Source organism: Solea solea, chromosome 8 (assembly GCF_958295425.1).
Source record: "Solea solea chromosome 8, fSolSol10.1, whole genome shotgun sequence".
NCBI classification, from domain to species: domain Eukaryota; kingdom Metazoa; phylum Chordata; class Actinopteri; order Pleuronectiformes; family Soleidae; genus Solea; species Solea solea.
Window position 1 is genome coordinate 4,047,409 of NC_081141.1, and position 26,345 is coordinate 4,073,753.

The 26,345-nt window shown below is 43.0% G+C and overlaps 1 protein-coding gene across 4 annotated transcripts; it reads left to right on the forward strand.

The window, feature by feature from the left end:
- Window positions 1-593: 593 nt before the first annotated feature.
- si:ch73-138n13.1 (titin homolog) lies at window positions 594-25,855 on the forward strand. Of its 4 annotated transcripts, none has more exons than XM_058635225.1 (14): window positions 595-853; window positions 1,014-1,134; window positions 3,100-3,193; window positions 4,855-6,179; window positions 6,287-6,377; window positions 7,207-10,221; window positions 11,089-11,214; window positions 21,330-21,445; window positions 22,461-22,626; window positions 22,723-22,873; window positions 23,403-23,539; window positions 23,656-23,798; window positions 24,170-24,257; window positions 24,349-25,855. In XM_058635225.1, the coding sequence occupies exons 4-13, from the start codon at window positions 4,870-4,872 to the stop codon at window positions 24,243-24,245; spliced, it is 5,331 nt and encodes a 1,776-aa protein (XP_058491208.1). In that variant the 5' UTR covers window positions 595-853; window positions 1,014-1,134; window positions 3,100-3,193; window positions 4,855-4,869; the 3' UTR covers window positions 24,246-24,257; window positions 24,349-25,855. The 4 variants fall into 4 exon arrangements, with proteins under 4 accessions (XP_058491211.1, XP_058491208.1, XP_058491209.1 ...); XM_058635226.1 differs by having other exon boundaries at window positions 1,017-1,134; XM_058635228.1 differs by lacking the exon at window positions 11,089-11,214 and having other exon boundaries at window positions 594-853.
- The last annotated feature ends 490 nt before the right edge of the window (window positions 25,856-26,345 follow it).

Below are 26,345 nucleotides of genomic sequence, written 5' to 3' on the forward strand. Positions count from 1 at the left end.
TTAATTCTACCCTGAGCGTAAGCTGACAATGCATTAAGTTAAACATATTTAGCCCAACGCATACCGGAAGTCAATGATTCGCCTTTAAAATACAATTTGTCACGTTACCGCGATCCTTTACTTCACAGATAAAATGTCAAAGAAAGTAAAGATGAGCACATTCGTACAGTTAATGAATGGATGAATGAGACCCTGTGTCCCCGACCAAGGTTATAGATGCAATTTTATTTAGTTATGTTTTGTTTTTAAAATGTGTTCGTTTTAATTAGTTTAATTAAAGGGGGTTTGCTAGTTTGTATTAGTTTTAGTGTTAGTATTTTGGGTTAGGGTTAGGATTTTATAAACACACAATTCAGTTTCAAGTTTTTTTTAACTCTAGTTTTTATTTCTGTTGACGAAAATGTTTTTTCAATATTAGTATTCGTTATTTCGTTACATTTTGTTTACTATAGAGACAAAATATACAATACTATTTTGTATGGGGTATACTTTATTTTGAAAGAACAAGGCGGAAGTTTTGTGGCGCTATCTAACCTGACGCTGGTTTAGACTCAGAACTCGTCAGCCCTGTGTGTGTGTGTGTGTGTGCGTGCGTGTCTGTCTGTGTATGTTTGTGTGTGTGTGTGTGTGTGTGTGTGTGTCTAGTCCAGCTCCAGCTTGTCAACAACACTGCAACCTGACACGGACGGGATAGCCTGAGTAAAGCAGCTATATTAGCTGCCTGCTAGCTCCCGTGTTAACCATTTTGTCACAACTCGTTCGTCTTTGTTCCACCGAGTTGACGAAACAACACCGAGTTGGAAGTAGTTTCGACAGGAGAGGAGGAAAGAGGAAAAACGGACTTTCCTGTTTGGTAAGTTGTCTCCACTTCACAGAGGACTCTCTGCTTCAGTCTGTGTTTCCATTTTGTCAAAGTAGAGTCGTTAGCTTACGGCGGCTGCTGCTGCTAGCCAGCAAGCTGTTGCTGCTCTTTCTTTTTTTTTTAATTATTACTTTCTTTCCTCGTTTATCAGTAGACACTTCACACACGGTAGACCACTCAGCGTGCATCGTGTTCATTGCGCTCTTATGCAGAGATGAATGCACTTGTCTGGACCCACAACTAAGGTGGACCGGTCACTGTCAGCAGTAAAGGTGAGCAGGAGGAAGAAGGGAGCTGACACTTGTTGCCAGACCTATTTAATTTAATCTATTATAAAAAAAAAACATCCAAACTTATGTAGCGTAGTTTATTGGGGGAATCTATATCTGTGTCTTCACAGGGCTTCACTTATTAGGAGAAAACATTTAAATGTATATGTGGAAATGTATGGTTAATGGTTTTTCTGCCGAGTGAAGTAAAGTAAATAATGATTTTGAACACAAGTTTGCATAAAAGTTTAAATCTTAGCAAAGTGACAATTTATTTAAATACAATTGTCTTTCCAAACTCTCCCTTCTTGTGTCACTACCCAAGAAGTAGTTGGGATTTAGGGCTGCAACTAACGATTATTTTCACAATCGATTCTTTAATCGAGTCATTGTTTGGTCTATAAAATGTCAGAAGATCAGTGTTTCTCAAACCTGGAATTGGCTATGTCCTCAAATGTCTTGTTTTGTTTTGTCCAAAACCCAAAAATAGAAGATTCAGTTTTAATGATTTATTTGTCATATGGAGCAAAGAAACCATAAGAAATATTCACATTTAAGAAGCTGAAAATTCATAAAACTTCATAATCATAATCGATAGACTAAAACTAGCTATAATGGGAGAAAACCAGAAACAGTAAGAGCGAAAAACTACAATAATTGCATTTCTTTCAAGCAGTCTATGTCGTGTGAATATTGCTATGATAGTTACTTTCCAACATATTGTGCAGCCCCAAGTCGCACCTGCACAACTGCTTTGCTGGGCACGTATGCACATGCTTATCTAAGACTCATTTTCAGCAATCTTAACTTAATCTTCTGTATCAGGTTTGTAGTTATATACAGATAGAAACGGATAGGCACTTGGTATGTCATGAAGTCATAGCTTCAAAAGTTTGACTACTAGGTGGATTGGACTTTAAAGATGTGCTGTTTTCCGTGTGAGCGCTCGGATGAAAGATAGTCTTTACTTCTTCTTTTAGTTGTTGATGTATTTGTCATGTGGACGTCTATGTTGGGAAGTTTCCTTTGTATAACTGGCTCAGCCAGGTTACCGCCATAACATCATCTGCTTGTGACACACTGAGCCGAAACACAACAATCACTGTATGGACATACCTTAAACTGCTTCCACACATTTGAATCTTTAATATTTTAATGATGGTCAAATAATCTCGGTGTCCGTCTCTTTATGGATGTTGATGTTGGCTTTCAGTGATGAGATTTTCAAAGGAAACTTGTTTGTGTGCTTTATAAGTCAGACACTTTGCAAATCTGTGCCGTGCAGACAGACCCACTAACCCGGCAAATGTTTAGCATTCCATGTTAGCGAAGGCGTTTCCTGTCAACATCTCAAGTTCAAGGTTTCAACTTTTCAATCGCTGTCAGATAAACACAAGTTTTCTCACCATCATTCATCACGTTTCTCTTTCAGCCCTCACATTTGTACATTAATTGATTAAAATAATTGAATCTGCAGCTGCAGTTTTTTTTTTTTACTAACACTAACTTAATCACATGATTGAAGCAAAGACGGAGGAAAGGGCATGTTGAGGCATGGTACTCCAAACAAACAGCTCCAGCAGTGTTACATTTACATAATTGTGGTACATATTGTGTGTGAGAGAGAGCAAATGTGCCAGGATTAATGGTATGATGCAAATATAACAGCAGGTAAAGAATCAGAATCAGAATACTTTTATTATCCTAAAGGAAATTGAAGAATGACATGCTTAAAGCAGTAATCAGTTAATTACTTTACGATGTGCATTTTTCTATCTGGATATGTGCCGCCAGTATTTTCTTTTGAATGTACAGGTGTGACCATATTTACTCAACTCTGTGTCAGTGTAAACACTATCGTCCATTTAGAGTGTGAGGGAGCCACAGTAAGGACGCAGCTCCGCTGTGATTTGTCCACTGCAGCCTAAGGTTTGAGCGCTTTGTTGACGCAGTGTGTCTTCCACTTAGGCTCCTTCAAATCCCTCCTTCTTTGTGATGTGACATCGCTGTTTGGTTTCAACAAAAGCCAGCGCTCTACGACAGATGGTTGAGATCCTGTCAGGTAAGATGTGCCCATTCTTCCCGCGTGTCTTATTCCTAGAAGAATTGTTCCTGGTTTTATGGTGAAGTATCTCGACACAACAACATGTGGAAAGTATTATGAAAAAGTGAAGAGGGAGCCTCTTAAAGGGCTAGCACAGGATTTGTGTTGTAACATTTTCTATCTTCAATCTCACAACTGATAAAGTGTGTCAAACATGTAGATAAATAACGTTTGATTATCTTGTAGTTATCACTTCTTTTCTTTTAGACAGAGTAGTCAGCCGAAGATAAACATGTGAAAGTTTATTAGCGGAAGGACTGACTCTCTAATAGCAGCCTGGTGTGTGTTTGCAATGGAATCCCCCATTCACTGTCAAAGCCTGATTTGCCTGTGTTACAACATGAAACACGAAAATAAGGGCATTGTACAGTTAACTCCTCCCCTGATCTGTGGATCCACCTCAGGTACCCTCTTCTAAACGTTCGGATCTTAGTAAATCTGGTTATTGGTACGCTCAATTATTAAATTAAATAAATGAATACATTAAATCAATCAAAAGACAGTGTTTGAAGTGACATGTTTCCCAGATTGTGTGGTTTTTCAAAATATATCAGCATCAAGTCAGTTTGGCTAATATATTGACACCCCTTCTTTTTTGCTTTTTTGGAAGAACAAAAGAATAAACAACATATGTAGCTCAACAAATAGGTGCATCCTGTTGAGTTCTGCCAGTTCCTGCCCCGGTGTAAGTTGTCTCACTGGGACACTTAAACACATAGTGTAAGATTTCTGCCACTAGGGGTCTCTCAGTCAAAACAGTGTCGGCTTGGGAAGCAGCATGGGATCATGGGAATTTGGTTTCTCTGTGCGCTTATGCTTTATGGGAGAGCGTTGGCGGCAGAATGTGAGCAAGCCGCAACGAGTAGTCATTAGTGACAAAACAAACAAACAACAACAAAAAACCCACAGTGGTGAACTAGTAGTACGTTTAATATGGGTTTTGCATAAGAAATCGCAGCAGAGATGGTTTTGTAACGTCATTAAAAGGTGACCAAAATAAAAATGGTTCGTTATATTGAATAGAAATTCAGATTTCTATAGATTTAAGTGTTTGAAATGGTTTGGAACTGGTACTGAACAAAAAATATTGTCCTTTTTTATATTATAATGTTAAATGTTTTGTTTTTGTAATGGTCTTTATCAAAGGCATGTATCACAGATACACTTTTTCTTCTCTTTTGGGGACAAGCCAAAATGTCTCGTGTCACTTTTGAGTCACTGTAGGAAAAGCAACTCTTCTTAGTAAGTAATGATTCTAGCAGTTAGCCGACTTGTACAATACCAGAACCCTAAAACTGAAGAAGCCAATTAAAATAAATTACTTATCATTAACATGATGTGTGATTGCATATTGTCCCCTATTCAGCTGTTTGGTTGTGCACTTTAACCCGCTGGAATCATCAATAATCTTGTGTAAATATCTTTCTGGCTTGGGTGTATAAATGTAGGGCAGTGTACGGCACTCCCAATGCAAAGTCCACTGTAATGGATAGAGTAAGTCCTGTGAAGCTAATTTGAGTTGATTTTTGCATGATACACTGCATACCTCATTGACACAAGAAAACCACTCATAAATTGGTTTTAAAATTTATAAGAGAACTTTTTGTTTTTATTTCAAGGTGCTGTTCAAGACAATGTCTGCCCAGGTGGAGGTTCAGCCTGGGGAGGTAGGGAGGGCAGTGGTGGGAGGCCGACTTCACCTGGGTCTTCTGACTGACTCCAGCAATAAGAGCCTTATTGAGATCAACCAGTCTCATATCATCACTGAAGAACCAAACAAACCTGTCTTAGGGCCCAAGCCACTACTGTCTCCTAGGCCATTTGCAGTTGATAGAAACACTGTAATTAGGCCTATTCTTGCCCCTAAGCCCCAAACCAAGCCCCGGCCAGAGTCCACTCGCCTTGCTGGATACAAACCAGAGCTTCCATCCAACTCAAAAACACAGCTGCCCGCTGCCACTGTTAAACCCTGGATAGCGTCAACCAATCGTCCTGCACCTACCTCATTTAAAACATCAAATAAGTTGAACACTGGACAAACAAATAAGCCAGTGGTCCAGCCATTTAAACCAGCCCCTCCTTTTGACCCTGGAGACCCCAGCAAACCGACTCCTCCTGTGCCAGCGCAGAGGCAGAAACCTGGTGTGTCAGGCTTGGGCTATTCTAGGAGCCTGAAAAAGCCCCTGCCCGCAGAATGGTCTGGAACCACGAAAAAGGAAGATGAGAAGGACAATAATCCATTCAGCAAAGGTGGGTCCTCCATTACCAGAGCCAAGTCCATGGGCTTTCTTGCTCAGGTTGGGCAGGAAGAAGAAGAAAAAGAAAAAACTGTACCTATGGAGGTTGTGCCACGAAGACCCCAGCCCAGAAGCTCAAGGCCCAGACCTGTGTCAGCAATTTTCCTTGACAGTTCAACTAAGACAGAGGCACCGGTTGCTTCCCCTCGCTGGGCCGAGAGACGACCACTTTCAGCCGATCTCACTTCTAAGTTTGAGTCTATCGGGCTTTCACTGCACCGCACACAGGCAAACACTAAGGAGAACACTCCAGAAGAGACAGCACTGCCACAGATGAGAGAGCAAGAGAAAACCCCAAAGAGTACCACCCCGCAGAGTGCCGATGTTGCAGCTAAGTCTGCTCTCTCAGACCAAAGCAGCAAAAAGCTGGAAGAAACGACTGTGAAAGAGTTTGATGAGAATAAGAGAAGGGTTAGCATCAAGTCACGGATCAGTCTCCTCCTCGATTCGTCCCCCCTTCCGGGAACTGGTGCTACAGGCCAAGGGTCAGATCTTGACTCACCGGGGAAGCTCATCGCTGAAAACGAACCACCAGTGGGTGTTAAACAGCTCATCAAGCAGCTGACCGTGGATACCCCACCGGCTCAGATTCCTGTCACAAAACCAGGAGTGAAGCCCCGGCCCTTGCCCCTGGACCTGACTAAAAGGTAAGAGCTGCTCTTAATGTCTTCTCGGTCTGCTTTTGTCACACGTCTTTGTCCTGAACTCTCATTGTCCTGCATGGCTTTTGTCTCGTGTGATGTATGTTCATCAGGTTTTCATCTGAGAGGTCACCCGACCTTGGCAGTGCTTCCCTCAGTGAGGCAACAGGCCACCACGAGATCAGCAAAGATCTTCAGAGGAGGGTAAGAGAGGGACTAAGCCTCTTAGGAACTGGTTTCTTTTGGGCTCAGTCTATATTTAGCAGGCAAATGAGTATAACAATGGGAAACTGCCACGGATGGCCAGAGCTGGCAAATTACTTTCATCTTAGACAGACACAGACACAGAGTTACTTTCATATTTCTCTTATCAACATAAAATCCTTTACGTTTTAGCAGTAAAAATACTTCTAAAATAGGATATTAGAATAGGATGCGCTTAACTGTGTATTGTTAATGCTTTTATTGCTGTAAGCCTGTGAGGACAACATGAAGAGATACGCCTTTGTCAAAAGACTGTTTACATTTGCTGAGATGAAAATTCCAAAGTGAAATAGGACATTGCAGGAAAAGGAATAGTGACTGCCACAGTTGGACAAAGCTGTGAAATATAAGACGGCCTGCACATTAATCACCCCCAGTGGCGCAGAGAGGAGATCACTGGAAAAAGGTTAACACAGAGAGGCTTTGATTACAACCACACCCTCTGCTATGAGGCTAACCCTGAACAAGGGAATATCATTTCTATGCTGACAGTTGTTCACTCAATCACGAAAAACTCTTTTGTGTGCTGTATTTTCACCTGTTCTGTTGTCAAGCCGTATTTGCTCTGAAGTCTGGTTTTGTAGTAAAAGTGTTTTAGTTCAGAGTGTCCAAATAAAACAGTTTTAAAGAAAGGAAGAAGTATAATTTAACAAACTCAGAAGTCGTTGCAGTCTTGCTGTTGGCTCCATAGTGTATGGTGATGACCTTGTTAAATATTTATATTTAAAATATGTATAAATATAATAATCCCTTTTTGTTTCTGGTTTAGTATGAAGAGATGTCTCCAAAACCCAGCGACCGTAGGACATTTATGGATCTTAATTCCGAAGAGCAGCTCCAGAAGGCCTCCACACCTGAAGGACCTAAGGCAGAACTGATATCGGGTGTCACTTCCAAAGAAAGCGGTCCCACCAGTGAAGTGCACACAGTGCGAGCCTCCTTGTTTGATAATGTCGTGGAGAGGCACAGTGTGCTGATGATGGACGAGGAGGAGTCTGTCAGTAAGCCCAAGGATTCTCGCAGAAGTCCATCATTTAAGAGAGGAAATAGTGAGGACGATGGAACACTAGTCACTGCCACCTACAAAGAACCTGAGTCTCCATCGAGTTCTCTGCGTGTGATACATGCCTTTGATAAAGTGCAGGCAATTGAAGAAAACAGAGCAGTGAGTGAGAACGTGCCTTCAGCTCAGTGGGAGGATAAGGCCATGACACTGCGCTCCAGGCGCTCGGAGGGGAGCAGGCCAGTGGCAGAGAGGACTAGCTCAGCACAGCCACAACCATCTTTGGCTGTGAATCTAGAGCAGCAGCAGCAGCAGCAGCAGCCTCGATATCTGAGAGTTGGGGCTTTGCCAAAGTGGACTGATGCAGGTATGGAGAAAGGGATGCTAAAGGAATCACAAAGGGAAGGAGACATGGATAAAGACAGGCACAGAGAGGCAGAGCAGGAGGATGTGTATGCAGCGCCAAAACGTTTAAAAACGCTGCAGACAGAAGAACAGCAGAAACCAAGATCGACCTACTTTGCTTTGACTGGACAAATACAGGAGCAGTTTTCTCCTGTAGATATGGGAGCAAATCTAGGAGACATGGCTGTACCCTTTGACAATTTCTCTGCGAGGTCTGCACTAGGGGGATCTCAAGGGAAAATTCTTCCCGTCAGACGGAATCCGTCATTAGATGATGCTTTTGCAAAATCCTCTCATGAGCAAGTTGAGGAGTTGATGATGAGGAGCCGCAGGGAACTGAGAACAGACAACAGAGATGTACAGGCGACAGAAGAATTGTTGGAGTTTGGAAGAAAAATGGAATTGAAGGAGGAGACTGAACAACACAAAGCTAAAATGAAGGAGCTTGAAAGGGAAAAACAGAGGCAACTTGAAACGGAAAAGCAGGCACATTTAGAGTTTGCACGACTGAAAGAGAGAGAGAGGCAACGAGAATTTGAGAGGCAAAGACAGAAGGCCTTTGAGAGGGAGAAACAGGAGTTTGAGAAGAAACAACATGCCCTGGAACAGCAGAAGCAGATAGACCTTGAAAACCAGAGGCGGCAGGAAATGGAAAGGCAGAAACAGATAGAATTTGAAAAACAAAGGCTTCAAGAAATTGAAAGACGCAAACAAATAGAACGTGAAAACCAGAGGCAGCAAGAAATGGAAAGGCAGAAACAGATAGAACATGAACAACAAAGGCTTCAAGAAATTGAAAGACGCAAACAAATAGAACGTGAAAACCAGTGGCAGCAGGAAAAGGAAAGGCAGAAACAGATAGAACATGAACAACAGAGGCTGCTAGAAATTGAAAGACGCAAACAAATAGAACGTGAAAACCAGAGGCAACAAGACATTGAAAGGCAGAAACAGATAGAACATGAAATGGAGAGACAGAAACAAAGAGAACTAGAAAGAGAGAGGCAACGGCAGTTGGAGAGAGAGATGCGTGAGCAGGAAAGACAAAGGCAAAGGGAGGAAGAGAGGCAAAGAGAGCTGGACAAGGAGAGACAGCTACTGGAAATCCAGAAGGAGAAACAAAGAATTGAGGAGTTGGAGCGACATCAGCTGTTGGAGTTTCAAAAGCAGAAGCAGAAAGAAAGGGAGAGGCAGCAACTCATGGAGCTTGAGAAGCAGAGGCTTAGAGAGAAGTCTGAGAGAGAAGAGGCAGAGAAAATAAAACAGATGGCACTAGAACAGGAAATGTTAAGACTGAAAGAGCTTGAAAAAGAAAGGGAAAGACAAAGGGAGAGACAATGGGAGATGGAGCGCCAGAAAGAGATCGAGAAGGAAAAGCAAAGACAGTTGGAGAGACAGAGACAACTTGATATCGAAAGACAGGAATTAGAAAACCAGAGGTTGAGACAAAGAGAACTGGAGAAGGAAAGGCTGAGGAAGGAGGAGATGGAGAGATTTATGGAGATGGAGAAAAGACACCTCCAGGAGTATGAAAAACAAAAGCAGACAGAGAGGGACAAACAGATTTTGGAGTTGGAAAAACAAAGACTGAGGGAAAAGATGGAAAAAGAGGAGGCAGAGAAAATGAGACTGGTAGCCAAACATCAAGAAACGGAGAGGCAGCGGCTAAAAGAGAAGCAGAAGAAAGAGGAGCAGGAGAGGGCAAGGTTAGAGTCATCACCTCTCAAGCCTCAAGTGTTGGATTTGGACTCATTTGGGCTGAGAAATGAACCTTCATCCAAGGCCGCTGCTCAGCGCAGTGACCCTGCAACACGATGGAAGGAGCCATCTCTGAGAGTTGAACAGTCTTACAAACCTGCAATCTTTGACATGGACACTTTCACATCCCAAACCCAGCACTCCCCCAGTAAAGACCCTTTTCCTGTTTCTGGTGTTCAGGGAGTTGACGCTGGGTTTGGGTCTAGGCTTCAGCCCACACACGAAAGAGACATTAGCTGGAAGGTGCCAGCACAGACTTCGATGGGTTTCTCAAGTCCAGCATGGACAGCGTCTCCTCAGGATCCGTGGGAGCTGCGTCCTGTTGAGATATCCGTGGACAATCCAGTGGCTGAACCCAGAAAACATTCCAACGCAGTCAGTCCAGAGCAACTCCTTCTCAGGCAGGGGGAGCGACTTCTGGCTCCACAGAGGCACTGGTCTGGTCTGCTGGATGAACCCCTTCATACTGCTGCTCTTACACCTGGCACAGACGCTAAAGCTGGTAGCTCTCCTGGTGGAGTCAGCAGCAGCATCACTGCTGCAGAGCAGGTCTGGCTGCCCAGAGAGCTACTGCCTCCTGACAGCAGGAGGGAGCCCGGGGTTAAGAGGAGATCCCAGGTGAGTCAGAGAGATCCATGATATTCTATTTCAAAGGTTCATGGTGTATTAAGTCTCTAAGCTTTCCTGTCAGTCTGTCTACCTTTCTATTCTTTGTAGAAATCAAGGATTCAGTTGAAAATATAAAAATGTGAGATGTTTATGAAAAGGGCAGATTAATACAATCAGCATACACAATTTGCTATTATACAGTAGATATTTCTAAGTCGATATCATTATTATAATCCTTCTGAATGATCATTTATGAATGGGGTGTACTGTAAATGCATATTTAAGTAACAAATAGTAGTACTGTACTTTCTAGTACTAAACTGGTCACAGTTAGCTGCTCCATCTGTCAGCAACACATGCTGTAGTTCAAATGAAAAGACAAGACTGTCTGTGTTTGTCTTTCAAGGAACAAATCTACTGGATTAATTTACTGGGTTTTGCGCAGTCAATGTATACCAAATAACAACAATGACATTTTAAAAATGTAATCACTTTCACGTGCATGCTGTCTATTGTTTTTTTGTGGAAATATGAAATAACTTTTGGTACATAATGCTGGTTTATGGTTGGTACAGCTGTACCTCTGCTCCGTTGTGGACTTAGTAGACTTTATGTAATATATAGGTGAATCAAAATCATCATGATGTACTAGTAATCACTATTTAGCTTGGTATTAGATGAAGCAGTGTCTCTATATGAGGCCCTGCGATGGACTGGCGATCTGTCCAGGGTGTGACCCTGCCTATCGCCCTATGTCAGCCGAGATTGGCACAGCTCCCCCCGCAACCCTCCTGTGGAGGATAAAGCGGCCGAAAATGGATGGATGTATAGATGAAGCAGACAAAGAGATTATGTTGATCTCTTTTGTGTTGTCAGGAGTTGAACAGGATGCGGTCTCGCAGTGTGTCGCGGCGATCGACTCCTTCGAGCAGCAGCTTGGAAGTGAGCCTCTCCAGGATGAGGAGTCGCAGTGCGCACAGAGAGCGCGACCGCCACAGCTGGGTGAGTCGGGTCTCCTGCAACAGTAATACCTCGCATCCACTGGTCAGAAAACCCATTCAAACTCGGGTTTATATGTGCATTTCTCTTCCGGATCCATGTTTTGTTGTGAACTTTTGAATGAGGAACCACAATATTTTAGTGACATTAGTAATCCCTAACTCTAAAAAGCAGACCAACCACTGGCAATAGGAATGGTGTTAATTGCCTTTTTTTTAGCAGGATCACTCATCCTAGATATACCCTGTAAGTATAGTGTGAGTAGGCTTCATCCTGCTTTTGAAGAAATGTGAAACCTAGTTGTAGTAAAATTAAAAACACCCCTGTCTGGGTGTTTTTTTCAGAGTGATGACTGGCTTTGTTAAAGTCACTGTTTTTGTTTGGACTGTTTCTCACACAGCTCTGTGGAGACAGGGAGGGAAGTCTCTGTGTGTGTGTGGGTGTTTGTGTGTCCTGTGACGACGCGTAAAAATGGAATGCAGTTAGTTTACTGATCATTGACAGGTGAACCCTGCTGTATCAAAGTAGGAAAGAGTTGGTGACTAATGTCGACGGCATGGCCTGATAGACTCACCTCCACCCAGCCCACACGGTGGCTCAACAGCTTCTCAGGCCTGTATTTCAGGATTGGAGGTAAATGGTTAATGAATATGTGCTCTCACTGCTCATTTATAAGACACCTGTCAGCGTGGCTCAGGGAAACTGCTATGAGTGAAAGGGCTCCTAATGATTATTTGTACTGCTGCAAAACCAATGCCTAATATTTGTGTTAGGTTGCTTGGTTTAAATTGTTTCACACATAGTGTTTCTTTTGAAAATATATACTGTGTCGCATGCTTTCAAGCAGATGTTAATCGGCTGTGTATGGTTGGGTTCTGGTTGTTTTGTTTTTTGGTCACTGAGGTGATTACTGCAGATCAAGGTTGATGGACCCATAAGAGCAGTATAGTGTGTCTCATAATTGCGTAATATCATGATACAGAGCCCACAGCAATTCACCATCACTTCAAAGGTTACTATTGCCATCTAGTGGTTGTGTTGCAGTTTGTCAGTGTTGAGCGGGGCACATGTCTGGTTGCTGCTCTCAGTGCATTTGATGTTATCTGTGTTATCACAGCTCATGTGTACATGGTAGAAGATCAATTTCATAAAGAGGTTTTTTTTTTTTTATCTTTGATGCAATAGAATAATAATATTGCATTAAAAATATGAAGACTGACTGTGTGACCACTTTGTGTCATTGGTTTGAAATTTGAGATTGTGTTAGCACCTCCTATGAGTCGTTGTTATTCAAATATATTCATTGTGCCATTGCTGAGTTTGATCATGACATGTATGTGTTGTCCATTGTTTTCATAATCGATTAATCTGTCTATTATTTTTTCGGTTAATCTGTAATCGTTTGGTCCATAAAATGTTGATTTGTGTTTCTCAATCCTACAAAGGATGAGTTTCTCAAATGTCAGCACTGTTCTGTTTGAATTATTTCTTTGTTATATGGAGCAAAGAAACGAGAAAATATTCAGATTGAAGAAGCTGAAAAAAATCAGAAAACGTGTTTTAAAGGACTCTGGAGGCCCTACCAGTCGCCAAAGTGTGGAAAAAGAATACTCAGTCCTTTTTTCGTGGTCCCCCTTAGTGTAAGTATAGGTGATAAAACACGCGATGTTGAATTCCCTGCACATTTCACCGCAAATGTTTGCCTGTGTCTCATTTGCATGTAAAGGGACCAGGCACAAAACCGAGCGTTCTGAAAGGGGTGGTTTTGGCAGGGTTATTGAACTGCTATGGTGCTTCACCCTTATGGTATTTTGACCAAAGCCTGTCACAGACATGTTCATTAGGACACCAGGGAACTATTTTAACTTGGAGAAATAGGGTATAATATGTCTCCTTTAATTCCTTAAAAACACTCAAACCGATTAATCGATGGTCAAAATAGTTGACGATTAATTTAGTAATAGTTTAATCATTGGTTAATCAAGTAATTTTTTCAGCTCTAAGTGCTACACAGAACTATGTTATTCATTATTCATAATTATGGCATTCTGTTTATTATCATGCCTGACAGACAAAACTATTTAATTACTAAAATGATGGGGTTTTTTTCAGCTCAGCTGTCACCCAGTGCTAGTCTGAATTCTCAGATATTATGTGTAATACTGATACAGATAAATGGACTGCCCTCCAGTGTATTTACTGGTATAAACGCTTCCATGAGATCATAGTTGCGTGGTGACATCACTGGTGTAAGTCACAGGGTCTGAGGCTGGTGTGTGGGGCAGAGCAACGATGGGCACCGGGCTGAGAGCTGTGTTGTACCTGTGGTCATGCTGCTTGACTCCACACTGTCTCTGGGTAAGTGAGAACATTACCCTCTTTATTACGAGTGATTCTCTCTGTGGCCAGGACGTCCTGAATGTGTGTAGTGATTTGAGACTGTATAGTGAATGTACAGTGGCTTCATCTCCTGCATGTTAATGCTGACCACGTTTGTAGCAGCTCCACACAAACTGATGAGGTCAGAAGGAGAAGGGAAGTGTTACACAGCTGTGAGTCACTTCCAGTAGATGGCGTTTAGTGTCAGAAGCTGGATCAGAGCAGCAATGATCTTCTTTGTCTTTGCTTCTTTCTAATATTTTAGAGAGAATGTTATGTCTTAGAAACATAAAATCTCTCACAATTAGTTTTAAATGTTGGTAGGAATATTAAGATTTCTTAAGAGATGACCTCAGTGCAGGGTTGCAGTAATCAGATTACCTATAGGGGGGCATATGTGGACGGGGATCCATCTTTTATGAGCCCCCACTGTCCCAGATTGTTGTGAGGTGAATCTAGAGTCACTGCTTTATTTAGGATGCCACTCCACTGGCACAGTATAATAATAAATATTACATCGACCTGTGTCTAAGTTGGTTGCGTGTGTTGCTGTTTGTTTCACTTTGACTCTGATTCCTGTTTTTGCCAAATGGGTTGATGAACAACCTTCCAGAGTGAAAACACAGGTGTGACTCTGCCTCTCATACACAGCTAATCAATCTATTTATAGTTTGGTTCATTCCTTTATGATTGAATCATATTTAATCCTCCTCACTTTCTCTCTGTCTGTCCCTGTCTGTTTTTTATGAAGCAGAATTTGCCTTGTACTTGTTTTTCTCGTGGCCACAAACTTACCATAAAGTTAAGGAGGGCACTGAGATGTTAATTTATTTAAAACATTTTTAAATGAAACTTTGTTGTTTAAATGGAAATTATGTATTTAAGCCCCCCAATTGTCTTTATAAATGATTCACTGTCTGGGTCTATGGTAGCAGTGAAGCCAAATCAGAAAGACATTAACACTGCAAGTGTTTATTTATCACAAGTCATGTTGTCGTCACCATAGTCAATCACATTACGGCATATCGTTTTCCTATTGTCATGCAGCCGTAGTGTCTGCTTCTCCTCTGCTGTCTGTGGCATCTCTCTGTTCTTGCCCCGCAACTGAATCAGGCTGGAGCGACAGAGCACCGCAGAACATATATCACCCTCCCCTCTCCCTCACATTCTGTATCAGGGACCTCCCATTCTCTCTCTCTCTCTCTCTCTCTCTCCCTGACTCTGTTCCACACTGCCTCTCTCTCTCTCCACCCAGTTTCTCCTTGACGGTGAGTCCTGTAGCGCTGAGTACAGAGAGCAGCATTGCTGACGCATTCTCTCCTACCTGCCTGTACCTGCAGCAGAAGGCAAGGAGAGAAACATTTTCCCTCCTGTTTTTTCTCTCTTGTGGATTGGACTTCACCACCACAGCACTCTCTTGTTTCCTCTGTTTGGTGCTGCGGTGGTTGCGCCCCTGGTTTTTTCCTTATGGAACACGGATGACTACAGCAGCTTTCCTTTTGCCACAAGCTGTCCTGCACCATTCCTCTCCCTCAGCTTTTCAGCCAGTACAGAACCGTGGACCGTGGGGATGTAGCCCAGTTGGAGGGATACATTTCACAACTTTTAACCTGGAAGAAACGCATGAACCTCAGCTCTGGAAGAGAGGTCACACCAGCTGGGATTGAGGCTGCGATCAGAACAGAAGAGCGCACGCAGGGAGGACTGACCAATCAGCACAGTCTGTCTATCTGATAATAATATAACAGTATGTTGAAGATTAGGTTCTGTTATTATTGTACTTAAAGTCAGAGAAACATGACTTAGAAACATGTTGCGAGACAGTGCTCTGTCACAGAGTAGCGTCATCTGTAATTTGTCCTAAGTGCTGTCCTCGCATAACCTTTACATGTCCTATTGGTTGTTGTACTGTGGGCTTTGAAACTGACATTTGAAAGCTGAACAGTAAACGAAAGGCTGACAGCCTGGAGCTCTGACAGTGATGAGTTGAAACAGTCTGGACGCTCCAGTGGGACTGCATTGCAGAAAGAACCATTGAGGAACTGAAGAGAAGCCGAGTCCTGAAACGGCAAGAGAGTGACAAGTGCTGCCCATGTCGCCACCACCACCATCATCACCACCACCAGGAAAATAGCTGAGTCGTGTTGTTTTCCTCTCTGTCACCTTCCTCGATGCTGCAGTGTTGACCCAGCAAACACACATCAGACAACTGCCCATGGACTGCCACCACTCGTCTTAACGAGACTCGCTGCTGCTGCTGTGATAGCGAGTCACAGCTCAGCTCACAGACTCTATTCTGGCACCGCCACCTCTTGCCAGTAGTGGCTTAGAATGGAATATCTGGGGGACAAACTGTCAGTGGCTCAGTCTCAGGTGTCAGGATGGGTGGGAAATGTCCGTCGCTCCCTTCATGGGGCACTTGGCTTTTTGTCCAGCTCGGCAGAGAGGGGAGGCCCGGGAGAGGACGGGATAGGAGACTTCAAGAGAACCAACTCTCTGCGCTCGCTGGCCTCGCGCAGCAGAGAGTCCATCCGCAGGTTCTCGCTGCGTAGCCAGCAACGCCTGTCCTTACGCAGGCGCACCGCACCCAACACACCTACTGCTGTAAGACAACACACATTTAAAGAACTGATGTCACCATCCACGGTTACATAAACAGTATTATAAATATTCTTGGTTCATTACTGATCAGTAGAGCTTGCTGTGTCTGTTTAAGTACTTCAGCTGAAGTACTTTGGCATTAGTTAAATGACTTAAATAAAGCACCAGAGGAATTCAACTTATTTTTCGCCAATTGCCCACCCTGTTTTAGAAACTGCTGTGTTAACAGCTGTTCCTCAGTCAACTATTTGGTCTCTTGCCAGAAACGGCACAAATTTATCCATCTGCCTCTCAATGCACAGCTCCTATATATGTCTTTGTTTCCAGTACTTCTTTATCTTACATCGTCCTTGGCACAATCTAAATCACTTTTTGTTTCTCTCTTCTTCTTTTTTTTTTGTGTTCAGCAAACCTTCTGTTACGCTGGTTCTTCAGGCCATCAGATCACCCACTGTGTGTTTTTAGTCATAAAGACTGAAGGATTGAGGAAGAAAGATTGATATCTATTGGCTTTGTGTCACTTGCCTTCACTCTAACCTGTTCTGTGGTGTGTATCTAAAGGACACATGTAGTAGAAATCCATTTAAGGATATGGACTCATTGCTGCAGTTGGTCCTATCTTTAGGTTTGGCCTGTATGCTTAATTGTGGCCCAATACCTTGTGAGTCACGACGCCTAAAGATAAGGGCGTTTGTCATGACATCAGTGTGGATGACAGTCGTGTTGACATGTCTTGGTAAAGTCTCTGGACGTGTAGTTGGAGTGTCGGGGGGCAGCTTGTCCCCCCGGGTGAGTTAGAGGTCAGTAATGGTTGCCATGTCCTCAGGTAACCGGGATATTGGGGGTTTCATAAATATAAGAGCCAGAGTTTAAAAGTCCAGCATCTTCTCTGTTTTAGTGTTTAACCTGCGGCTCATGTTTTTATTTAGACTTGCATTGATTATTAGCTGCTATAATAACAGTGGATTGATTCAGCCAATAGAGCTGTACTGTTATATCCAGTAAACCAAAGGATTTATTTACAATTTTTTGATGATTTGAGTACTTTTTAAGTTAATAGTTAATGGTCGCCCTCACCAAACCTCTCTATGAATAGGTGAAATGGCCCACGGTGATATTTTATGAAAGTGTTACTGCCGGGGCTAGGTTGAATATTGACATGTGATAGTTATACTTTAACAGTTAGTCACAAACTCAGAATGCCCGTTTCATTACTCTGACATTTGCACCTTATCAGATGTTGTGTATATTTAAATTGCCTGCTGTCGATGTCGACCAGACTTTGAGATCACCGACATAGTGTCATGGCCACTGTGTAATTGCTATCAAACCTATTATAACGATCTACAGATGGCATCAAACAGCAGTGTATACCTTGTACTGTATGTGCACATTGACCTGGTCCACTAAGTTAAATTACAATCATTTCATATTTGCAAAAATCAGGAAAAATCCCCCCCCCCGACTGAAAAGAATAAGAATAATCCTTTAAGTCAGGTCTAGCACAAATGCTTTTTTACATTCTTCCCTCCTGTTCTTAACAGATGCTTTGTACAGTGGAGCCCTCCACTGTACGTTCCACTTATATAATAAAAGAATATCGCTGTTCTTGAGCTTCAACGTCCATTCGTTGACACGTGACGATAAAAGCCCGTGGGAGCAGTTGTTTTGATTCTGTGGGATATCGATATTGATTACCACCGCGTGCATTAGATCATGCAGCGCATATTATTTTCCCTCTCCAGTCTGGTTTGATTGATTTGAGCAGGTGATGAGATGATGCTGTGACTAAATGTTTATTATTGCCGTTAATAGTGTCAGAGTATTTGGGATGATCACATCCCGTTTACGGCAACCTGGATAAGCCCCATGTCTTTGTCACGAGTCACCTCCCTGTCATTTTAGTCTTAGCTACAATCCTCAAGTATGTTTGGAAGCAAACCTTTAGAAATGGTTTGAAGGTTCTGAGTGAAGATGAAACATCGTGGTGAACACATGTTCATAGATAGTCATACGCTTATATCTTTGATGCATAACAGTGGACTCCCGTTTTGACGCCTCGAGATATGCAGTAACAATAGCAGCTGTTAATCACACTGGTATCAACTCACATGTGCAGTGCTTTTTCTCTAAATAGGAACATTATTTATAAAACTGTTCTATTGGAGAAGACCTGAAATGACCGATTGAGACCATTAACTCTGCTCTTTCATCCTGCTTTTTGGACTTAATTGTTTCCATTTTTCTACATATAGTTAATGCATGGGTGTTGTGTTTATGTAAACACACTTATTCAGTCTCTGACTTGACGTCTTGATGTTGGTGTCTTTAGTGCAGAGCCCTTCCCTTTTCCGAGACACAACAATGCGGTTGCGCACTTTCTCTCACACTCGTGTGGTTGGAGCAGCACGAAAACCTCTGCTTTTCTGTCCCACGTGACTGTGATGTGAGGTGTGTGTGTGCAGCGCTGGGTGATTAGCGTGTTATTAAGTAGAAGTTACGGCGGCGGCGCTGCTCCAGCCTCTTCCTTGTCACATTGTGTGTTTAAACCTCATTCGGTGAACAACCCTTTCTCTCCTTTAACCTTCCATTTATCCGCTCTTTGTTGTGTCGGTTCCTACAACACGCCTTTCCTGTCGGGGGGAAGCTGAATATTGCTAATGTTATTAAGGAAAAGCCTTCCTCCCACCAGCCATAAATCACTGCTACTGGACCTGCTGCCACATTCTCTGCGTTTGTGGTTGATGGAGCTTACACCCATGAATGTGCATGCACTTAATGGCAGAGCTTATTGTTTGGCCTGTAAACCTGTCTAACCAGGTGCTGTCTGAACCAAAAGGAAATGGGGGGGGGGGGAAAAAGTTCTGTCAAAAGCTTCTGTTTAATGTTATAATAAATCACCTACGGTTATGAATGAGCCGTTTAAAGGCTCATCTTGCATTGAACCAACTGCCATATGTCTTTTCTTTTTGCTGCACTATAGTGGTGTGGCTGGTCCCTCTCTTAAACATGTCCCAGCAAAGGTAATGCTCCTCGTCTATGTTGATCAGGCGAGGGTGTGTTGTGGGAGTGTTGAGGTTGTGTAACCCATGTGCCACATAGGAGAGGAATTTTCTATCGGCGGGACTTTTATGAGGTCAGGGTTTTAAGATTTTCTTTTGGCATCTTGACAACAATAATAGCAGTGTACAGTGATGGGTACAATAGAGGGTGGGGTTTGTTTTCAGCTGGATAAGACGTGGTGCCTCATACTGGACTTTTTTAATGACCTAAAAAGACAACTATGCCTCAAAACAGTGTCGTCCAAATATGTCCATTATACCTGTCCAGTAAAGAGAAGAGAGGGGAGTTATAACTAACACCCATTGAACACAGCTAACTTTGATGAATGCTCACCTACTCTCTCTGCCTTTTTTTCCTGTTTGTATCTTCAATGGGATGGACAGTTAAGAAGGAACGTGAGAATGTTCGCAGGGTGGTGTCCCCATATATTATTGATTAGTGTGCCTCGCCCATCTGTCTCTGTAACATACAAACTTTACTTTACCACACCTTACAATGTGATCTTTTTCTCGAGATGTCCTGCAAACACTGCACTGAACGATCCGATAGGCGTTTTATTTTAAACCCAAGTGGCTTTATCGTTCTTTTTTCAAACTGAGCATCAGAAGGTGATTGAAGTGACTTTGGACATGACGTGGTTGTTGTGATCATCAGGCAGCCTGGTTTGGGTATTTCACAAACTGGTGATCCACTGGGATTTTTTCCACACAGCCATCGCTAGAGTTTACAGAGAAATATCCAGCAGTTCTCTGGGAGAAACTGCCTTTTTGATGCCTGAGGTCAGAGGAGACTCAAATAACCATTAGTTACAACCAAGGTCTGCAGAAGACTATCTCTAAACACGCCAAACATTGGACCTTGATGTAGCAGAAGACCGCACCAGGTGACACAGCTGCCACTTTATAGGTTTAATGTGTACCTAATAAAGTGGCCAGTGACATTAGTTCATCGTGACCATCCTCTGTGGTTTGTTCTTGGGGCGGATTACATGTCTATTAGTTATTCTGCGTGTTTGGCCAACAATCTGATTTTAAACTCAGGCGTTTTGTTCATTGTTTCAGGGGAAGCAGGTGTCTGAAGTGTGTGTATTTTAGGCTCAGTGGTACGACCCTGTGGTGTCAACGTGAAAAGTGTGAGAGCTGTAAATCCTTGAGAAGAAGATAAACTTGAAGAGGAGAGCTGCACCTCAATGTCATTCTCACTTGTTTTCTTTTTCCTTTCAAGAAAGTCGTCGCTCATAAACGACTCCCTGTGCGGCTGTTCTTTTTTTCCCCTCCTCATTCTTTACACATATTTTTGGTCCGCTAAGTTAAAATTTCTCACAGTCTCACTCCACCTCAAGTGTTCCGTCTCATTGTCTTCCTCGCAGTGTTGTCATGTTCCTCTTGTATCTGTGCTCCCACGTTCCACAATGAAAACAAGGATAGCTTTCAAGAAGCTTTAAGAATGAGAGCTCTGATCCTCAGTCCCTGCTCATATAAACATCACTTGTGAAGCATTCTCATAGTCTAGGAACCTGGGCAATTACAGCGCCCAGTGTATCAGATTTCTCTCTTCAGCCCTCGGGGCAACCTCTGAGGGACTGAGGGATTTTCAGTCATTTTTTTCTCTCGATGGGCCAGGGTTATCAGTTCATGCGCAGGCGTGCCTCGGTGAGCTTTGTGTGGTTCTGAGACAGTGTGCCCTCTGTACCAGGCTCATTAAAAGAGGCATGGTTCAGTAGACGGCAAACAGACGCTCAATCAGCCCACGCACCCATCATCTGTGTTTGTCCCTGCTCTGGTCCAGTGTCCATTACCTAATCCCATCACCTTTCATTATGCATCGCATGCATCTTATGCCCTGATGGCCGCTGAAGCTCAAGAGGATGCGGCCCTATTAACTACACTGCTGTTAAAAGTGGTGACACAGACCCAACCGTTCATCCATAACAATGTGTTCCCGATCAGGTATATTAATGCACGTTCAAACTTTTAGCCGTTACCTTCAAATATTTGGTTTCTAACAGCGAATCTGTTGATTTCTCTGCCTTCTAAGTGATTATTTTCTCGCCTCTTCTCCTCCGTGTTCTACAGGTGCAGCAGAACCAAGGTGTCAATGGTGACGAGGAAGGAAACGATTCAGAAACTCTAGTTGGTGAGGCTGACAGTCAGTATGGGACCTGGGAGACGGGACTGCGCACTGATGATAGGTAAACAAGCACGTTCACTCTGTTTACACACACACACACAGCACAGGTCAGTGTTACCTGTCGTCCCCTTGGCAACAACCTTTTAATATTTAGTGTTTTGTATTTACGTCAAACAAATACATAGCATAATATAAAAATGAACTCAGACCTGTGACTCAGCTATTTTCCCCCTCTGAGTACGGTTGTGGTTTAATCTGTGCACTGTGAACACAAAGCTCTCCACGTTGGCTTCATCCTTGGCTACTGGGTTCACATGTTTCTGCACCAGGACTCAAGAAGGCAGCAGCTGCAGCTCACAGAGGGCCGTGTTTGTTTGTGCTTCTTTAAAAAAGAAAAATAACATGGTTCACGTCAACGATAACGCTCTACAAAGCACAGAGACACCGCAGGAAGAGTAAAAAATAAACATAACACACATGGTATTAACATGAGATAACAGCGAATCACTCACTTTTTCAAAACAGTTCTGTAGTCCCTTTTGCTTTGGTCCACTTCAGCAGGGCTCAGTGGGGTTTACTTAAAGACGATCATATATAAAAACATGCTTCGTCTGATCCTCTGCATTATCTTGTACAAACTTGTTTTTTAAAAAAATCCTCAGCACTGTAATTATGGCCTATTATTTATTTCCTGCGAAAAGTGAGGTAATATTACTGATGGATTATCCAGTAGCCCCTCCCTTTGCTAACTTTGGTGAACGTCAATCCAGTAGGTGTTGCGTAGTCATGACGACAGATCAATAAAAAAGGTGAAACTTTTCTCCTAAATGTTGGTAGCTCTAGGAAACAGATGCTGTAGCAGAATAAATAAATCACGTTTCGTTGCCTTTAATCTCTTTAGGGAGTTGTTGCATGTAATGAAATTCAAATAACTCCAGCTCTGCCCTGTTATATTGACAGGTTACTCTTTATTGCCCGACGTTACAATGCAACATATTACTGACCCCCTGTGGCTAGGAAGTAATATTACAGTTATGTGATGACAGTTTGTCTTTTTTTTTTTTAACCTCTTCCAGCCTCACTCCTGCCACTCCCAGCTCAGAGAGCAACCTCAGCCCGTCACCGAGGAAGCCCACTCCCCCGCACACGCCAGGCGATCGTGCCTCGCACTTTGAAACTGACACTGTGGACGGCTTCCTCTCCCCACCCTCGTCCGACAGCCAGGCACAGTCTTTCCCTGATGTAAGTGTCACATGAGTGAACCACGGGTTTATCCATCTCAGGGAACTATTTGTTTGTTTATTTGTTTTGTTTCCGTTCCTGTGCTTCGCTCCGCAGGCCCCGACCACTCTGTTGGACACCAGCGTCCTCCGCTCCAGAGCACAGCTGGGGAAGAAGCGAGCCCCGCGGACGCGGCCCACGAGATCCGTGCGCCAGGGCGAGCAAGAGGGAGGAAACAAGGAGGAGTGGCTTTACACAGACTCCACAGGTTAGCGCTGGCTCTGCAGCTTTAGTCTTTGTGTTAGTATCTTCTTTACAAGAAACAAAAGCAGACCTGGTATTGAGTGATCTGTTCAAGTAAACACGTCTGAATGCATGTACCTGATCGCTCTTGAATGCATCACATGGTTTCAGGACAGGCAGTCCATACATTAGAGATTAGAGACCACCTCCTCTGATGACATCCTTTGACTCACTGCAGATTATTTTGCAGATTTCATGTTACAGCAGCATAAGTAAAGCTTTGATTTACTCATTTTCACTCGTGTTGACACACACACACACGGACAGAGGATATATGTGCAACCATTTATTGGTAAAACACATAATATTGTGTAATTGCTTATAGCACAGTGGACTTAGGAGACGAATCCAGACCACAGAATTAAAGCTGTCCCCGAGACAAATATTAATACCAGGTGTGAACAAGGGTTCTCCATCAGAAAAGCCCCTTCTTTAATATGATTTAAACAGATTGTGGACAAACTGTCAAGTTTAATGTTGTCGTCAATATTCAGAGGCAAAGGCGGTGAGCAAGGCGGAAGACTCGGACTCTGAGAACCAGCCCAGAGGAGCCGACACTGCACACTCTGCTGCTGCCTCTCAGCCACAGAGGGTCGCCCTCTTCCCTGGGCTGGACCCTTCTGTTCTGAAGGTGAGCCGTCACCTGGGCATTTTGATGTGGAACAATCACATCACATTGTTTCGCACACTCCTGTTGGTGTATTTCCAACTTGAAAGTTCTGGAATGATTTCTGTTGGTGTTCGCAGGCTCAGCTGAAGAAGAGGGGTGAGTCTGACTGTCAGACTGATGGAGCCACTCCCTCTCCGTCACAGCTTTCTCGCTCACCCAAGTCCCCCTTCCTTCCTCGGGCAGCGCGTGTACTGCCCCCACCTGGTGGGAAAGAAAATGGGTAAGGTACACTGTTTACAGAAATGTAGGGCACATTTTCCACTACATGGTCCCGAGTATTGTAGGGGGATTTTGAACTTTCTGAAACACAATTTCCTGCATTTTGAGGTGCAAATTTTATAGAATACAGCCAAGTTTGTCTGTCTTCTTTCTCTTTTCCTCATTTTTCACAAAAGTAACTTTGTATCTTGTAGCAAAAAAAAAAGGCCTTATTTTTATCAACAGTAAATATGTCAATAGTGGGAATGAAGCACACTGTCCTCCACAAACAAATTCTCATCTCCGTTTTGCTCCATTTAAGGATTTCTTCACAGATTTTTTTTAATCAAATGTCCCACTCTGTAACACTGTGTCTTACTCGTGGCTTTGTAGGGAGGAAGACTCTCCGCAGTGGTTGAAAGAGCTGAAGTCCAAGAAGCGCTTGAGTCAATATGAAACTGAAAGCTAAGTAAATAAAGAGGTGAGATGAACCTTTTTTTTTTTTTAAAGCCATCGCAAAAAGCACCCGATGATCATTTTCACACCGGATTTCTCCTCTTTCTCTCCTCCAGGTTGCCTTACCAGATGAATCTGTATGAAACAGAAGCCTTAATGACCCAGAGAGCAGGAGAGGAGAATCTGCAGCTGCTGATGTGGTTTTCTTTTCTTTTTTTTTCCTTTTTTCTCTTTTCTTTTCTCTCCCCATCTGGGTCGATAAATGTGCATGGTGCCTTTTTTTTTATGGAGAGTCTATGATGTATGGAAAAAGGAAAAGAAAACATACGTATATGAGGAGAAAAGAAACTGATCTGCTTTATCCATTTCATGCTTGAACCTGTGGGGGCTCCCCTGCACCAGGAGAGCGCTCACACATGATGGACACTTCAGTGGGGACCAGAAGACCAGACAAAAAAGATGGAAGAGATGAGCAAATATTTTGGGATTTTTGCGTTTAGTGTCCTGACTTCGCTGACGTGTTCAGGCCGCGTACGTGTCGTGTGTCATGTGTGACGGTTCACCGCAGGATAACATTTCAGACACTCGTGGGTTTTTTTTGTGCTCTTGTTTCTTTCTTTTTCTCGTCGAGAACAAATCACCTTTGACTTGATTGTCAGTGGAAATGTAAATCATGTTAGTGAGAATAATCAGGAGCTGTCATTATATTTGTATTATTGTGGATCTAACAAAGATGGGATTGTGGGGGAGGAGCTAGTTTAAGATGGATCACTACAGCGAGGAGCTGCTCTGATACAACTCCACAAACCTTACAGTGTGACGGAAGCGGCGCACTTTACTTTGTATCATTTTGTCTGAACGTGTGTTATTTTTTGTTTTTGTTGAAGACTTATTGGGGGGGGGGGGGGACTTATGACCAACTGTCAATCATGCACACTCCTTTATCAGCACAAACGTACTCTACACTCGTGAGAACGCTAAATCAGCCTGTCTTCCCTTCTTTAACACACTGCAGCAGAAAGCTTCCATTATAAGCCATGCATTGACCTCGGAGCCCTCACACTCACACACACTCACACACTCCTCAATCATCATGCTTTTCCAACGTGCAATGCTCCTTCTCTTCCTGTCCCAATTCATGTGCATGCACAATCTTTAACCGTCAAACCGGGCTCTGCTCACATTGACTGGCACAGAGTTGGCTCCCATTACAGATTCACTACATTGTTTACACGACTCCACCCTTTAAAGATCGGACTACGTGCACCCTAACGTATGTTTGCCATCGACCCGCCCGCCCGCCCGCTCGCTCTGTGTTCTGTGAAGCACTTTGTCACTCGATGCACTACAGCAGTGACCTCTGCCCCCTCCCTCTCTGTCCCCGCCTCCTGTGTCGTTGGAGTGCTTGTGCAATGTGTTGACGGAGTCTTTGAAGGGACCGTCCCTGGCTTCTGTGTACACGGACGTTTCACATATTCATCAAATTTGAGGGTTTATTTTTATGTCCTTCTTTTGTCTTTTTTTTTTTATTTCAGAGTAAAGATGTATATTGCACTGTGTTGTACTGGCCAGTGTCCTAAAGCGAATACATTCGTAATAAAAATGAACTTGGCTTAAGCTGCAGCCTCTGCCCAGTGTTTTTCTTTTCTTTTCTTTTCTTTTTTTTATCACTCTTTATTTAAAGATTCTCAACAAATACGATACATTGTCAAAATCAAATGTTTCAACTAATGAAAGGACATACAGTATGTTTACATTATTCGGACAATGACGTGAAATAAGGCAAAGAAAACAACAAGAAAGCGCATTAAACAATACAAAACAAAACAAATCCTGCAGGATTTGTCCCAATAATGCTTCTTCTTCCTTATTATTTTTTGTAGTTTATACTCAAACTAGTTTATACATCAGTCCCTTTTAAGGTGTCCTTCCTTCAGTCTAATTCTATATGTGATTCTCTCCGTGTCTTTTCAGGTGTTGGGAAATATCGGATTCGGTTCTTCCAAACAAATTCCCTTCCATCCCTGTGAGTCGAGACTGTTCTAGGTGAGGTCTTATTGTATGCTTGTATAAAAACCTTAATTATTGGGTGAATTATTCCTCCTCACCTCTC

What these genes read in the sequence shown, in the direction of transcription:
- si:ch73-138n13.1 (XM_058635225.1), top strand. Translation starts at nt 4,870, where the DNA reads ATGTCTGCCCAGGTGGAGGTTCAGCCTGGGGAGGTAGGGAGGGCAGTG. An exon ending in GGGTTAAGAGGAGATCCCAG is followed by an intron (nt 10,222 to 11,088) that starts GTGAGTCAGAGA and finishes TTGTGTTGTCAG; the next exon opens with GAGTTGAACAGGATGCGGTC. An exon ending in TGGACCCTTCTGTTCTGAAG is followed by an intron (nt 23,540 to 23,655) that starts GTGAGCCGTCAC and finishes TGGTGTTCGCAG; the next exon opens with GCTCAGCTGAAGAAGAGGGG.